This window comes from Coregonus clupeaformis, chromosome 19 (genome assembly GCF_020615455.1).
Source record: "Coregonus clupeaformis isolate EN_2021a chromosome 19, ASM2061545v1, whole genome shotgun sequence".
Taxonomy (NCBI): domain Eukaryota; kingdom Metazoa; phylum Chordata; class Actinopteri; order Salmoniformes; family Salmonidae; genus Coregonus; species Coregonus clupeaformis.
Window position 1 is genome coordinate 42,518,686 of NC_059210.1, and position 18,151 is coordinate 42,536,836.

The 18,151-nt window shown below is 40.2% G+C and overlaps 1 protein-coding gene across 1 annotated transcript in view; it reads left to right on the plus strand.

The window, feature by feature from the left end:
* Nucleotides 1-1,974: 1,974 nt before the first annotated feature.
* LOC121531934 (RNA polymerase II elongation factor ELL2-like) overlaps nucleotides 1,975-18,151 on the plus strand; it is a 40,878-nt gene continuing 24,701 nt past the window's right edge. Inside the window, exons 1-2 of the mRNA XM_041837503.2 lie at nucleotides 1,975-2,116; nucleotides 5,407-5,454. Of these exons, the coding sequence (XP_041693437.1) occupies nucleotides 1,979-2,116; nucleotides 5,407-5,454 (186 nt within the window). The 5' untranslated portion in view covers nucleotides 1,975-1,978. The remainder of the gene's footprint in view (nucleotides 2,117-5,406; nucleotides 5,455-18,151) is intronic.

An 18,151-nucleotide genomic window follows, 5' to 3' on the forward strand; every position in this document is an offset into this window, starting at 1 on the left:
TCAGTATACACAGCCACAACCCATGTATTCATAAACTATCCCTCAATTCAAAATGCACTCACAATTTAAATGAAAACAGCTTTTGTTTTGAAACAATGACACAAACGTTTGTTGTGTGCATTATTTGGAGTGTCTGTTAGATATCCCCTGGTACTGTGTCAACATAATATACCATCTTTGTTATATTAATTTGGATAAATTAACTGAGATATTGCAGTAATTGTATACAGTTATTAAAAGCTGCTTTTTTGAGAGTGTGTGTCATTGCTGTTTCTGGTCATGTCGCAACAGGAAAAGTGAAATAAAAATATTCAGACTGTCATGCCTAAACTTAAGACCACTTTCCCAATTTGACTGAAGGGAAAATGAGCCCTTCAGTGAATGCTATGGTTATTTACCTGAAATGGGTATTGAGATAGCATAGAGATAGACAGGTTTACACTTGTAGCTGGATGTCTTGTTGTACCAATTCTGTATAGACTGATTAAAAAATATGCATATTATCTGGATGGAAAATCTCAAATTAATGTTAGATAAATGGTTTAATTGACCACTCAATGGGGAAATGGCTTTCTGAGTTAAACTAAATGCACTAAAGAAGGAAAATTCCAATGCCAAGTATTAACCTTTTGCTGTATTCAAATGAATTAAAATTATAAAATAATGTGTTCATACTATGTATTTTGGTAGTTTGTGTGGAAGCTCAACATGAGGAAAGCTTTTTAATTGTACCTACATATGTTTTTATGATCCCCCTTGTTTTAGCCCCAACCTCCTTAACACTGTTGCACTGCAAAAGTGAGTGATTCACTGAAAGGACCCTGAACATGAGACTAACACACAGCTGTGCAAGAACCACACTTGCATTCTATGATTCCTTAATACCATCACTTGAGAGTTTGGATTTGGGTTGTTAAATCTCCTGAGGTATATTGTCCCACATTGTAGCTACAACCGACAAGAACATTCACAGTGATCATCTTTGGGGTCTGAATTCAATATTTCCTCTTACATTATTGTCAATAGGCAGCATACTGCACTGTACACTGTATATTTGCAGTGATAAGTGTTGTTGATATAGTCTGGTTTAGATAGTCATAGAGAACCTCAGATGGCCATATGGCAATTAAAGACTCCATTAGTGACTGTGAGAGAGCTCCTTAATCCAAGGCCCAAGCATCTTGTCTGTTAGGGATTATGCCTTTAATTAACCCAAATTCCCTAGTTTTTCATCACTGTCCGTTTCACATAATCTGTCTGGGAGCACGGGATTGGTCCACCAGATCAACTGAATATATTTTTGTATTTTTAATCTAGTTCAGAATAAAATCGTTTTTCATATTTTTTCTAGATTTCATATTTCCATGGTTTTTAATCTGGCGATTATTATGACTTCAGGGCTATAGAATAAGTTGGAACCTAGGTTATAAACATATTTGTTTATCTGTATTACCCAATAGGGAGATGATATGATAATAATCATCACATGAAATATAGGAATAACAATGATTCATTATTATTTACAATAGAAGCATACCAAAACATAGTATTTTTGTGTCACACAAGCAATCTTTCCAAAGGTTTTGGTAACATAGAGTCATTAGGCCTATACTATATATTCAGCATTTTTTCTGTGATAGGTCTACCTCAAATTGCTTTCAGTCTATAAGGGAAAGGCTCTCTAGATGGGGGTCTATTTTAACAGATAGCTTTTCCTCCTTTTCCTTCTCATTCAGTAGTAAGAAAATATGGTTTATGCAAACATTCTTCTAAAAGAACCTACAGTATGACATTGTTATTATAATATCAAAACAAAGACATACAAAGACACGTACATGAAGTGTGTGTGTGTGTGTGTGTGTGTGTGTGTGTGTGTGTGTGTGCGTGACGTGATCACGGCAACGCATGCAATGGTAACTCCGCCTAGGTCCAAGTGACGTTTCACAGAGAATGTCGCCAATTCACGTCAGTTGTAGACATGGCAGCGCTGAGACAGGAGCGTCGGTATGGGCTCTCCTGTGCAAAAATCAACAAAAACGTTCCAAATAAATCTCTATATCACGTCAAGCTAACTGATACCGCCATTCGAACGCTTGAAGCATATCAGAATCTTAAGGTAAGTCCCATCCGATTTAATTTGCTCTCGCTTCGGTGTTTGTTTAATTGGATACTCCGACTATAGTCTAATCACAATGAAAAGAGGTAGACCACTGGGTTAAAAAGTTACATAAAGTTCAAAAAGTGTCAGCGAACCAGTAGCCTATCGTTTATTGTGCTTGTTGTACACTGTGCGAGCATTGTAGGCTATCTATGGTTTATTGATCGATGGCATAGTTTACAGTTTTAGTAGTCTATGGTTGTTTGATTATATGGGACCATAGAAATTGTCACAGCATCCAATACACCATTTGAGGTTGTTTGAAATTGCTTTGAAAAATGCCGTTTGTAGTGTGGACTATTAGCATATGTGATCCATTGTTTCGAAGTAACGTCTTTTATATGCTTTAATCGTCCAAACATCTATTCGTAATTTAGAAACACTGGAACAAATAATGCTGAAAATAAATAGCCTAAGACCTTAATTAGGCGCTCATCAGCGCTATAACCTACCTGCGAATAAGGAAAATAATGGCTCTCAACATTCATTGTAAATTGCAAATCTATCCAGCAATCTTGTTACTTTAAAAGTAACAGCCTACATGAGCTGTTATGGCTTCTGATAATGTTGCAGTTGATCATTTTGAAAAATGTGTAGCCTAATAGCCGTATTCCTATGTGACATGGATAATATGCAATAAGCATTTCTAAATAACTGTAATTTACATAGGATATGTAGCCTAGCCTATATGTGTTTTTTTGGAGAGAAAAAATACCTTTGGTGCCTGTTGTCAGTGGTAGAAAAAGTACTCAACTGTCATACTTGAGTAAAAGTAAAGATACCTTAATAGAAAATGACTCAAGTGAAAGTCCCCCAGTAAAATACAACTTGAGTAAAAGTCAAAGTATCTGGTTTTAAATGTACTTAAGTACAGTGGTGGAAAAGGTACTCAATTGTCATACTTGAGTAAAAGTAAATGCTATCAATCAAATTCCTTATATGGCACAGTTTTCTTGATATACATTTTATTTACGGACAGCCAGGGGCACACTCCAACACTCAGACATAATTTACAAACGCAGCATTTGTGTTTAGTGAGTCAGCCAGATCCGAGGCGGTAGGGGTGACAACGCATTATATTGATAAGTGTGTGAATTGGACCCAATTGCTGTCCTGCCTGAGCATTTGAAATGTAATGAGTAGTTTTGGGTGCCAGGGAAAATGTATGGAGTAAAAAGTACATATTTTCTTTAGGAATGTAGTGGAGTAAAAGTTGTTAAAAAATATAAATACTCAAGTAAAGTACATATACCCCCAAAACGACTTAAGTAGTACGAAGTATTTTACTTAGTTACTTTACGCCACTGCCTGTTGTAGACTATGAAAAGTAGGGACAACTTGGATTCCTCTACAATCATTGCGGTAAATCTGGACAGCAGCTGGATGGGGACTCGGTCAGTTTCACCCCAACCCCGAGTCTCTTGTTGCTTATTTGGGTGGCGGGAGGCAGGGCAGTTTTGTTGCTCTACTCTTGGGCATTGTTTTGCCCTTTAAACGTTTAGAAGCCCGCCCAATTCCAGAGATCATTGGTCCATCAGGTAGTGTAAAACTATGGGTTACTTTCCCCAATGAAAAGGCATGGCAACTCCCACATCTGCTGTAGGCTGCTGTAGTGACGTGAATGTAAACCGATACAAAATATATATACAGGGGTCTGCTCTCTTTTCAAAAGGCTTTTTTTATAAGTAGATTCTTTATTAACCAAATATTTATAGCTCATGTATAACTACAGTGTGGGATTTAGTTCATCATAGTTCTTCACAAGGTTGTCAAGTCAGGTCATTATCAGTTTCTGTGGGTTTCACTCTATATGAGTAAATTAAGTGCCAGCCTGTAATGTTCATCCTGCAACTGACCATAAAACAAATAGATCCCTAATAAGCGTACCCTTTAAAATACAACATGAGCTGTAGGCCTATTGAGCAATGACCAGAGGGAAAGAGAGTGGCATGATGACCTCTCCCAAAACCATCTACAATAGATAAACATTTTACATTTAAGTCATTTAGCAGACGCTCTTATCCAGAGCGACTTACAAATTGGTGCATTCAACTTAGGATAGCCAGTGGGACAACCACATCTTGATCACAGTAAGTACACTTCTTCAAACAAGCAGATGTGAGCAAAGTCAGTGCAATCAGGGACAACTACATCTCGATCACAGGCCTGTTGACCATGGCTGCAGCTGTACCTTTCAGATAATGGCTCTTATCTCTTGACCCTGTATCATCGCTAGGAGTACCTCAGAGAGAACAGTTTTTGTTGTCTCCAATGTTACATACTAGTCATATACATTTACATTTACATCATTTAGCAGACGCTCTTATCCAGAGCGACTTACAAATTGGTGATACAGGTACTGATCCTTCTTGACAGTTCAGGAACACTTGAAACATGCACAGTGTGGTCACCTCTTTACAGTTACATAAAGGCTTATTTGCAGGACAGCTTTGTACATGGAGGGCAGGTTTGTGCAAGTCACAGTACGGTGGGCTGATAAAATGTAGCCCACTTGTAAACAAAGATACAGTTTGTTCTCAAGCCTGCTTCTAACTCTAGTCATTTTGATGAGAAATCAGCTGAGAAAATGATTAGGGATTTTACGCTAAAAGCTTTGTGATGAAGCTTTTTCATGATTCTTTCTCTCTCTCGTTCTCTCCCCTCGCTCTCTCTCTCTCACTCTCTCTCTCTCTCTTTCACCTGCTCTCTATCGCTCCCACCCCCCTCCCTCCCTCCCTCCCCAATTTCTAGTTGACTATGAGAACTAGTTGAGTGAAACAAGTTTTCTGTGCTCTAGATTGATTAATCAGACACATTCCAGTGCAGATTAGCGGTGAAGCAACCTTGATCTGTGGGCCGTTTTTATTATTGAATTAACACTTAAGAGGTTGTACTTCGGTCATTGGGGCAAATAAGGGATGGGAAACTATCATTATTGTGATGGTTAGCTAATGGGTATAATTTGCCCCACTGAACTAAGTAGTACTGTTTTAATAGATTATTATCTTGATTCATAAATCACTATTGCTGTGGGAGAAATTGCCGGTATTGAGAGTGTAATCGCAGCAAATATATCTACTAGCAGAGCTTGACCAGATATGTAATATGTATTATTAAATAACAATATTTCATTTCAAAATGTAATGTTACCTGATGTATTTTAGATTTAATCTTATTTTATTTACCTGTAATGCTTGAGTCTGTTATATTACATGATAACCACTTTCCCCCTTTTTTTCTCTCCCCAGGGATCCTTACCAAATCAGCCAGCAATTTCCTTCAAGGGGAGCCAGGGGGTAAGATGAATGTGTTTTTGCACACCCATTCTAATGCTTCAGAAATCAAATGCTTTAATTAGTTCTGATTTGCCGTCCAGGCAGCACATTCGTAACCGTTCCTCCACTGCATTTTTAATGAGATCCAAAAACATGGCTTGAAAGAAGAGGGCAGTTCAGTTGCATGCATCCACCGACAAAACCCTGATGGCCTGCCTGATTAGATTGCACATGTTGTGAAGATATTGTTCTATTCTTCAGCTGGTGGTTATTGTTGCCTTATAGGGTTATACAGTAGAATGGAGCTGTTCTCACATTTGTCGTTATAAATACATAAAAAGCTTGACTGTCTTGCAAAGGGACCATCAGTGTTTAATGTGACCTCCTTTGCATTTGTGGCATGTGTGAGTTTAGGTTTGTTATGCTTCAGCTTTCCATGTTAGATTTAGAACCGGATTCAATCAGACCTGCCACAGCAATGTTTATACAGAGTCTTTATTTACACAGCTACAGTACTGCCAGTTATTCTGAAACCTGGAAGCATATACTTGGTATTTTCACAGTATTCCAGGACCATGTTTGTGATTTTATCTGACTACAGGGAAAAATATGTGATAATATGCTAATGCATAAATACTGCAAACCGGGTTTGTTTAATCATAGCTCTGTGTCATGTTATCCTTGATGCTGAGTGTAGTCAGACCTAGTACATAATCTACCGAAACACTTGGCAGTGAAAGGGAGAAGACATTCCTGTGAAGCAGCAGTAAAGAAAGATGCCTGTGTCCAACCAGATTAGCCGGGCACTAGAGCACCCTCCCCAGCGCTGCCTGCTAGCCTACTGCACATTTACCACACAATCGGCCCTGTCTAAAAGGAGCTGCTCTAATCCCTGCAAGAGCCAATTGCATTGACAAAAGTGACTTTGCTCTGTACACAAACACTGGCCTGTGTGCTCACACGGGCCCTAAGAGAGGGTACACTATACCCCCAGGCTGCTAGCCAGGTTACTGGGTCAGGCTGGCAACTGAAAAGGCTTTGTTTGGAGAGGGGGAGGAGGTTGGGGAGTTGGTGAACCCGAGGGAGCCCCATGTCTCCACGCTTGTTGTCTCTGTGTAGACATGAAAGAGCCGAGATGAGGAAAGGGGGATGCTATGGCAGCCATGGAATTGTTCTCCCTCTGTCTGCGCTGTTCTTTATGGCGCTTCATCAGAAAATAATAAAGTACTCCGATACAGAACGTAGCTTAAGTAAACACAAACATATGAAAGGCATATGCAAGCCAGCGAGTGTTGTAATTGAACATATGTGAAATGGAAGAGATGAATACGGATAGGCGACATCAGTCGTTCTGTTTAGCAATTTTAAGTGTATGCAATTAAAGTATGCTTTAATCACTGAATAGGATTTTGTGATTATATCTTTGTTGGCACATTATATATTCAAATTGCTTTAGTGGAATTCAAGCATAGGCTCCCTCCCCCTCTGACAGCGGCCCCCTGCGCTGGCCGACTGGGCTTTAATGAGCTATCTGCCGTTGGAGGGAGAGCAGATTAAGCTGTTAATGGGGGGAGGATGGTGGTGAATGTGGCAGACTGGAGTACACCAGACAGAGGGGGACCAATGGGCTCTAAGGTGCCTAACAACAGCACAGTCACGGTAAACAGTGTCCTTACCCATCATATCTACAGCAGCTCTTAACATTTCAAAACCAGTGTTGAGTGATATCATTTTCCTGTACTCCTGAGATGTGAATGTAGACTAGTGGACAAGGAGTGGGTATGTGATGAAAGGGGTGATGCTTGTGACCAGTGATAGGTGGCATTGTCCTCTCAGATGTGCCCTACTGGTAAAAAAAAAATCCTGCTCTTGTCTCAGGGCTTGCTAGCTCACGTCACATTTCCATTTCCAGTGCCACTAAGCCAAGGGAATTCCCATAACCACTCAGTTGGCACCTCTCCAGGCTCTGTGGTGTGAGGGGTTAGTTCCCATATCCAGCCTGGTCCAATAGACTAGATTTAACATAGTGAACGTAAACCCGTGGACACTCAAATTAGTATGACATGTTATGTTTGGTATGGTTACGTCAGACAGATGGTTACTTAAGGCAAAAACAAAAGTAGAGTGGTTGGTCGGGCGGGATGGATGGGGGTATAACGCGAACGTCTAGCAACCCAACTTTAGCATTTTAGTTAATTAGCAACTTTTCAACTACTAACTACTTTTTAGCTACTTGGCAACTACTTAGCATGTTAGCTAACCCTTCCCCTAACCCTAACCTTAACCCTTTTAGCTAACCTTTCCTATAACCCAAACCTTAACCCTATAACCTAACTCCTAAACTTAACCCTAACCCCTAGCCTAGCTAACATTAGCCAGATAGCTATTATTAGGGACCTAGCTAGAATTGAATGAAAATGAAAATGTATGCAGTCACTAACTGTAAGTCGCTCTGGAAAAGAGCGTCTGCTAAATGACTAAAATGTAAATGTAAAATGTAAATTCGTAACATATCAAACTTTTTGCAAATTCGTAACATATTGTACATTTAGCAAATTCGTAATATATCATACGAAATGGGTGATGGACATCCACAAATTAATACATACTGTACTATTCGAAACGTAATATATCATACTAAATGGCTTGTCTCTGATTTACGTACATAATATTATGAAATGCTCTGAGACCAGGTTGCCCTATCAAGCAATGCCATTCTGTGGTTGACACACAGCTTTCCTCTGGCTATGTGGCCAGCTCTGTATCACCTGGTGATGTGTAGTCACTCATGCATGACAAGGGCTCACATTGTCCCCCCCAGTGATAAGGATGGAACAACTAGCTACCCTTGTCATATCAAAATGTTATTGAAGGAAGTAAATTAAAAAAGCTTGATCAATAATGAGCATTCAGTTGCAGTGGTTAGAGAAATCGTCACCAGGGATTTAGGAATTTATTCAATCTAGGTTTAGGTTCTCATGGACTGGAATTTCACATCCTAGTGCTTATTTTCTTTTACTTCTGGTGAAGCAGTCTGTTAGCTGGCATGTCTGCTTAGTAGAAATTGAATCTCTTATTAGCTCTTAGCTCTCTTATTTTGCCTCCAATTATAGGTCACATGCTTAGTTTTGTTTATTTTTACTGTGCTTTGACAGCATTGAACATATTATCCATCTCTGTCATGTCGAGTGTATGTACACAAATGAACAGTGTGTGAATTTCAAGTTGTATATCACATCTAATGTAGCGACTGTATTTATTTAAAAGAGTTATGCCCAATGAGCCCTGTTACAGTATCTGTGCCATATGGTGACAATTCATTCATTGTATGGATATTTGGGAGATTGGGTAGTGTTGATTTTGGATTAGGTTGGCACGCATTTACTCATGGCTCTGTTGTGAGGCTATATAATTCTATCACATAATCCTGCCGTCTGATCACTTTTCTGTTTGCCTCCAGAAATATTCCTGCAAATGATGGGATTCCTGTTTTGCTTGACACTCAGCTTCCCAAATAAGAACTAGAAAAAGTACAGGATGCCCTCAAAATGGGATCTCTACCAGAAATACTATAACATCTCTTGCCAGAAATGCTATAATACACAGTGTTAGAGCCACAGTTTTGAAAACATGTAAGCTCTACAGTCGGTCTGGGCTATACATTGCAGAGCCGTCTCCTCCTGTGTTGTGTGTCACATTAATGGTGATCTCATCCCCCTCCAGATATGGGGGAAACCCTGGATAGGAAGTCGCTCTGGATAAGAGCGTCTGCTAAATGACGTAAATGTAAATGTAGGAGTTGATATGGTAATTTCCATGCAAAAGGACCCATGAGCACCAACATGTGAAGTTCATAGGAGCATGTCAAATTGGGTGTCAAATGAAAGCTAAGAGTCTATATATTTTTTTTCTTTTTTAATTAAGGCATATATAGATTAGGAATAAGCAAAGGCTTTGATTTCTGGTCAAACAGATGGAAAAGGGTTTTTAGAAAACATCTACCAGAAAGTCTTAAAAGGAATTAGAAATATATCAAAAGACCCCTACCAACTAATATCAACATTTTATATTTAGTTTTGGAGACATTTTCCTGCCTTCTGTAAGTTTAAGAAACATTGACTTGTGCCTTGAAATTCGGTTACCAAAAACCAACATACAGTATCTTTATGATATTTTCTAATTTCTCTCCCTCATGAAGAGGGAGGATAATTAAAGTTTACAGAAGTAACAACTAAAGCCAGACCTATCAATTAGTTCATGTTTTACTGATATCAATTTTGTTTATTAATTATTAAGTGATTAAATTAAGTTTTTTCGGAATTTCCGAAGAAGTAAGAAGAATGCTGAAGAATGTAAGAATAATACCCAAATATGCAAAGGGAGAAATGTTGTATGTACAATGTACCTATTTAGGATACATCACCATGAAGAGAATGACATTCATATCCATAATGATGCATTTCTGTGTGGTACAGATCAGGGACACATAATACAATTCCATTACCGGGTGTAAATCCAATTCACTTACTGTAGTTCAATAACCAAAATAGATTTTTTCAAAGTCAATGTATCATGTCATAGATGACACCACATTATTTTTGCAGACATCGTTGAATCTTAATTCGGAGCAGATATTTAAGAGTTTTTGGAAAACGTGGACACAGAAATGGAGGGAGATTGTACAGAAATTCTGTTAACAAATTTGCATTTTCCAGTAAATGTGTTTTTGTAAAATGTTCAGTGTGAATTGTTGAAAGTAGTCCTTGTGCATAGAGTTGTATGGTGTGTTAAACTTTGAAATCAATCGTTTTTGTTTGGCATACATTGTAAGTGAAAAATCTGAGCCTCAAAGCAATTCTGTTACTGTGGAATTGCCCATCTCTTATTTTTATTTTTAATTTTTTTTAGGGGGTAGATCAGCTTTAATATTAAAGATAGATTGTAACTTCCATCAATGTAATTGTCTGCATCACTTCCAATCCCCCATATGTTTTTTTTCTTCTCGCAAATATATATATATACAGTGGGGAGAACAAGTATTTGATACACTGCCGATTTTGCAGGTTTTCCTACTTACAAAGCATGTAGAGGTCTGTAATTTTTATCATAGGTACACTTCAACTGTGAGAGACGGAATCTAAAACAAAAATCCAGAAAATCACATTGTATGATTTTTAAGTAATTAATTTGCATGACATAAGTATTTGATCACCTACCAACCAGTAAGAATTCCGGCTCTCACAGACCTGTTAGTTTTTCTTTAAGAAGCCCTCCTGTTCTCCACTCATTACCAGTATTAACTGCACCTGTTTGAACTCGTTACCTGTATAAAAGACACCTGTCCACACACTTAATCAAACAGACTCCAACCTCTCCACAATGGCCAAGACCAGAGAGCTGTGTAAGGACATCAGGGATAAAATTGTAGACCTGCACAAGGCTGGGATGGGCTACAGGACAATAGGCAAGCAACTTGGTGAGAAGGCAACAACTGTTGGCGCAATTATTAGAAACTGGAAGAAGTTCAAGATGACGGTCAATCACCTTCGGTCTGGGGCTCCATGCAAGATCTCACCTCGTGGGGCATCAATGATCATGAGGAAGGTGAGGGATCAGCCCAGAACTACACGGCAGGACCTGGTCAATGACCTGAAGAGAGCTGAGACCACAGTCTCAAAGAAAACCATTAGTAACACACTACGCCATCATGGATTAAAATCCTGCAGCGCACGCAAGGTCCCCCTGCTCAAGCCAGCGCATGTCCAGGCCCGTCTGAAGTTTGCCAATGACCATCTGGATGATCCAGAGGAGGAATGGGAGAAGGTCATGTGGTCTGATGAGACAAAAATAGAGCTTTTTGGTCTAAACTCCACTCGCCGTGTTTGGAGGAAGAAGAAGGATGAGTACAACCCCAAGAACACCATCCCAACCGTGAAGCATGGAGGTGGAAACATCATTCTTTGGGGATGCTTTTCTGCAAAGGGGACAGGACGACTGCACCGTATTGAGGAGAGGATGGATGGGGCCATGTATCGCGAGATCTTGGCCAACAACCTCCTTCCATCAATAAGAACATTGAAGATGGGTCGTGGCTGGGTCTTCCAGCATGACAACGACTCGAAACACACAGCCAGGGCAACTAAGGAGTGTCTCCGTAAGAAGCATCTCAAGGTCCTGGAGTGGCCTAGCCAGTCTCCAGACCTGAACCCAATAGAAAATCTTTGGAGGGAGCTGAAAGTCCGTATTGCCCAGCGACAGCCCCGAAACCTGAAGGATCTGGAGAAGGTCTGTATGGAGGAGTGGGCCAAAATCCCTGCTGCAGTGTGTGCAAACCTGGTCAAGACCTACAGGAAACGTATGATCTCTGTAATTGCAAACAAAGGTTTCTGTAACAAATATTAAGTTCTGCTTTTCTGATGTATCAAATACTTATGTCATGCAATAAAATGCAAATTAATTACTTAAAAATCATACAATGTGATTTTCTGAATTTTTGTTTTAGATTCCGTCTCTCACAGTTGAAGTGTACCTATGACCTCTACATGCTTTATAAGTAGGAAAACCTGCAAAATCGGCAGTGTATCAAATACTTGTTCTCCCCACTGTATATACATGTACATATAAATACATATACATACATATATATATACATATCCTTTAAAAAATATATATTTCCCTTTATTACTTTCCAACCCCACCACCCTTTCCCTAATTGGAGTAAACTAGTGAACAACAATGCTTAGGCCTCTTCTTCCAGCTTATACATACTATCTACATTTTATGGACACAGTCAATTTTACAATAATTATATTTTGTTGGTTTTTACTCCTGAACTTCATCTACCCTCAACATCACGATCATTTTCATGATGTCCATCCGGTTTGCTTCTATATGCCATATCTTTCTAACTGTGCTCTTTCACAAAAGCTCTCAACCTATAACCTATATACTGATTATGGACACAGTATGCTTTACATTAGTTATCTTGTTGTTATTAGTTGTTGTTATTAGTCCCACCCTTCAGCTCCATTCAACCCCTCCCATCTATCTCTTAACACCATCCATATTGGATTTCTATTTGCCATATATTTTTCAACTGTACTGTGATGTTTTACAAAAGTTCTGAACCCTTCTATTCTCATTGTTTCTACAGATTGTAAATTGAAAATAAACATTTTTGCTAAAAGTATTATTATATTATTGATCGATTGACTATGACTTTTCAGATCACCCAGTAGTACTGTCTGCAGGGTTAGCTCCAGGTAAATATTGCAATCCTTTAGCCATTCCTGGACCTGTGTCCAAAAACAAGCTACAAATGGACAGTACCAAAACAAATGATCTAATGATTCTGTTTCTTCGCAGCAAAATCTGCAGAGCTGGGAAGATTGTATCCCCCATTTAAATAACATTCTATTGGTAGCAAGATTTTTGTATAATAATTTAAATTGAAAAATTCTAAGTTTAGAATCCGGCATCGTTTTGCATATCAGTTCATAAACACTATGCCATGAAATCGGTACGTCAAAAATCTCTTCCCAACTATTTTGCAATCTATTTGGGACGGCTGTCAATCCTTTGGTCCTTAAATGAAACTGGTATACTTTTTTATTTCTCACAATTTTCTTTAACTAATTATGTTCTTTAATGCAAATGTAAGATCTTAATTTGATCACTCTTCTGTTGATGAGAATTTTGCTGCACAGCAAGAAATGCAAACTTGTAGTGTATTCAAGCTTTAAAAAGTCTTCTAAAGTTTGTAATTTCAACTTGAAAATATCAGACTTGATTTGTCCTAATGTAAAACCCCTACAAAAAATATCCATTAATTATTATCCACATAATAATTCACATTTCCTACTGCTGCAGGATTGTTTTCCTGATGTAGCAAACTGGCTCAAATTTAAGATCCTACATCTGTATACACTTAGGGTGTACAAAACAGTAGGAACACCTTCCTAATATTGAGTTGCACCCCCTTTTGCCCTCAGAACAGCCTCAAAACAGCTAGCAAAACAGTCCTGTAGCTTAGCATCTGCTTCATCTGACCACTTTTTTATTGACCGAGCCACTGGTGCTTCCTGCTTTAGTTTTTGCTTGTAAGCAGGTATCAGGAGGATTGAATTATGGTCAGATTTGCCAAATGGAGGGTGAGGGAGAGCTTTGTACGTGTCTCTGTGTGTGGAGTAAAGGTGGTCTAGAGTTTTTTCGCCTCTGGTTTCACATTTAACATGCTGGTAGAAATGAGGTAAAATGGATTTAAGTTTCCCTGCATTAAAGTCCCCAGCCACTAGGAGCGCCGCCTCTGGATGAGCGTTTTCCTGTTTGCTTATGGCCGTATACAGTTCATTGAGAGCGGTCTTAGTGCCAGCATCGGTTTGTGGTGGTAAATAGACAGCTACGAAGAATATACACTGCTGTTCAAAAGTTTGGGGTCACTTAGAAATGTCCTTGAAAAGCAAATTTTTTGTCCATTTAAAATAACATCAAATTGATCAGAAATACAGTGTAGACATTGTTAATGTTGTAAATGGATATTGTAGCTGGAAACAGCTGATTTTTAATGGAATATCTACATAGGTGTACAGAGGCCCATTATCAGCAACAATCAGTCCTGTGTTCCAATGGCACGTTGTGTTTGCTAATACAAGTTTATCAAGGCTAATTGATTATTAGAAAACCCTTTTGCAATTATGTTAGCACAGCTGAAAAGAAGCAATAAAACGGACCTTCTTGAGACTAGTTGAGTATCTGGAGCATCAGCAATTGTGGGTTCGATTACAGGCTCAAGATGGCCAGAAACAAATAACTTTCTTCTGAAACTTGTCAGTCTATTCTTGTTGTGAGAAATGAAGGCTATTCCATGCGAGAAATTGCCAAGACACTGAAGATCTCGTACAACGCTGTGTACTACTCGTCCACGTCAGTTATTATTTTCTGAAAGCTAATTAGAATAACAATAAGAGGAATGCAGTTAGAGGTCCTTTCCCAGTGGCACAGCTAGAGGGTGGGGGCAGTCGTCGTTCAGGCACACGACGTTCTATTCATCCAGATGTGTCAAGCTAGGAAAAATGCTCTGCGTGCCCTGCGCATCTGAGGCCCACTGTTTTGACTGGCAAAGCTTTTGGCCCGAGTATTTTGGGATCACAGTATCTGAGGGACAAGCCTAATGAGACATCTCCCAGTCCAGGGAAGACTGGCTTTCTTTCTTTAGCAAGCACCTCTGATATTGAGAAAGCTAGTGTAACTCTGAAGTAGTGAATCGAGGAGGATATTATTCCAAGTTATCGCACTACAAGGGCTTTTAGAAAGCACATATTTGCATGTTTTTGTGTAGTAATTAAGCATGTAACTTAAAACAGATATGGAACTGGAGGTACAGAGTTCTGACGTTTTGATTGTTTGGTGCATTGGACTGAGACCATGTTGATTCCCAGGTGCACTGACCTATCTGGCCTGGCATCGCCTCAGAGAGTGTGTGTGGTCCCCTTATCAGGATGACTAATAGATCCAGGATGTTGTAGCGCTGCTCACATATTAGGTCAACCATCTTGTTTATTAGCACATGTCAAAAATCTATTAGAAATATTGATTGAAACACCCAGCCCCCATTGTTTATATTTGTACAGTTATAGTGTTCTCCTTTCATTACATCAACAGTGATAGGAACATCATGGCAGCTATTTATATAACATCACAGGAATAGGCTAAACCAAGGAGATCCTGTTGGATCTAAATCCATTGATGGAAGATGCCTCACCATTCTGTAAACCAGTAAGCACTGACACAGAAGCTACCTAGGAGGGTAATAACATAACATCACTTTGAAATACTGTTTTTTCATTAGTGCAACAAACGGCCATCAGCGAGAATGAAAAGCAGTATGTGATGTTAGAAAGAGCAAGCCTCTGTTCCGCCGATCTTTCTGTTTGTCTGGTTGGTTGTTCGGCTGTCAGCAATGGTAACTTTTCCTGAACTCTTCCCACATCCATTATTTTTCCAGCATTTACAAATGCAGCACAACAGGATACAAGCAACACTGCCCCTGTAAACAAAGATGTTTACGGAAGTGGAATGGTCAGAGAGCAGAGTTTCTGTCTGAAGTCTGTAGTGGTTGTGTTTTTTAGGGCTCAAATCACTAGAGTACTACAGACTGAGCTATTGTTTAACCTAAAGAAGAATAACAACCTCGTTGTTGACCAGATTTACAGTGGGAGATATACTGTACAGGAGGGGGTGAGTTGGTGACCCATGTGTTTGCTGAGGTTGACAGATTAGCCCAGCCTCTCTTGGAGAAGGCACGTTTTGCTTGGCATAAGAGCCAATACCTTGGGGGATGCTGTAGCCACGACAATTCTCACCCCCTAGTCCTCTCAACAACCCCCTTCAAACCCCCACCCCTCCTCTCTGTGGATCCCCAGTATTTTTCAATAGTAGGGCTGATTTTGAAATACAGGAACAAAGCCTCACTAAAAGCATGATTTAAAGGAGAGGTGATCTCAGGCATTGTATTCATGATCTATGAGTCATTGATCATACGGTAAACAGCGGGAGGATTGTGGAGAGCAGGAATGAATATGTGCCCCGGATTTCCCTGAGGCATCGTCTGCCTTTGTTGCCTTCCATGGTTGTCTGCATGTGTCATTGGAATAATGCCTTCCTTTTAAATGCCACTTGTAAGCTTCCTTTTCCTTTTTGACCAATAGTTCTGTGTGGAATTTTGAGAATGTCTTAGCAGTGTTTCCCCATAGTACACATGGATCCAGCATGTGTGTACTGCTGTTTGTGAGGAGATGCAGCGTGGCAGTGAGCGGGAATGCTGCTGGCCCCAGCTCTAATCCACCCCCCTCCTCCTCCCATAGTAGTTCTCTCTGTTCTGTTTGTTGCCTCATTGGGATGCTTTGGTGATTACCACATACCAGAGAGACAGGTAAAGAGGGGACTGTGGAGTGCCATCCCTCATGCACGAGCTGAGCTGGGAGTCACACTGTGACAGTGCTGTCCCCCTAGCCCGCTCCAGCCGCCTGCCACACGTCCCTGCTGTTCATGAATAATCCAGGCTGGCTGACGGGCCATTGCACTCAGCTCTGTGGGGGAAGATGCAAGAACAAAAGACAGGCAGCTCACAGCAGCAGCCATGACTGTGCAGACAGGGATGAGAGGACAATGGCCAGTAGTGTCAGTACAGACAAGGGCAGGCGGCACAGACTAGAGCAAATCATGTTTGTATATCTAGGCACCTGCTCCCATCACTGTGCTGCCATGCTAAATACCAGATCTAGGATCTCTACCTGCTCGCTAATGTCCATAGACCCAAACATCAACAAATAAATACTTTCCTGGCAGATGGGTGGTTAGCAGGAGGAAAAAAAGTATATCTCTTTACCAGAATCATTTTCTCAACCGCCACCAAATGTAAGGCAGAAGAAGAGCAGCATGATCAGAAATAATAAATAGTGTTAATGCTGTCTGTGCGTCAAAATGGGGAGTTTTCCATGGACACCAATGAGGGGTGCCCTTTGTCCTGCTCCAACGGCAGAGCCATGTTGTTCTGTTCCAGTCCAGTTCACACCTTACAACAGCCTGAAGGTATTTGACATCTCCAAACACACAGGGCTGGCCGGGAGCAGGCTGCAGCAGATGTGCCTGGGCCTGGGGCCACAGTGGGGGTTATTGTATCTGCCCCAGCGCCCCGTCGAGAGACTATTCTGACAAGGTGCTGAGGATTGTCAATCTGATGCCATTTTGCTGGGATGACACTAACTGTCCAACCGCCAAGTTCAGCTCACAGGATGGACACAACTGGACAAAGCTGACTGACTCACCACTCCTCTGACAGTACACTGCTCACTGACTCCCATTTGTTCTGTTGGGAGTTTTTAGAATAATTTGTATATGTTATCCATCCTTTCTCACAATTTATTTTATAATTGTCCTGTAACTTGTCTTCAGGGTATTGTACAAGGATTTCAACAATATAAATTTTGTGTAATATGGCATAGCTAACTATTTTAAATGTCCCTTGGAATGATCAGATAAAATAAAGAGTACAGACAGAAGGGTGATGCCTAATTCCTGTGGTTAGTGAATGCTAAATAGCGATTTGTTTCCTATGTAGGCCTAAGTAGTTAGTTGGAGGCATTGACCACGGATGTTGATGTTTGGTTGAAGCGTGGCATACGGCCTCAGCTGCAGCGTAGCTTAGGAGATGTTTGACCTTAGTCCTTCCATGTGACCTGCAGGAGTGTGGGGCTCCCCCGGTGTAACCAGAGATGGAAAGGGCAGGCTCACACTGCCTGGAGCAGACACGGGCCCCGGAGGCCTGGGGGCCTAGGGCAAGGACAGCTTTATGGTACAACCTGCCTGCCCTGTGTGAGTCTGCTCTATGGAAATACACATCTCTGTTACTCACACTGATATTAGACTTACCTGTCAATGTGGGTGGTGGTTCTGGAACAGAAAGGGACCAAGGTAAACGTCATGTTAGATTTCCATCAGTTTGGAAAATGGGAACCAATAAAATATTGATTATTTTTCATTTAGTTTGACTAACATTTAAAATATTTCAACAGCTTTGTTGTGATCAACATTTTTATAGATTTTTTTTTAAACATACACAAAAGCCTACAAAATGTAGACCAAGCTTTTTTGTGTACCTTTTCTATTAAGTGTTTGTTCGAAACCCTCTAGCATGAATAACTGTCCTGGGAAATGTAAT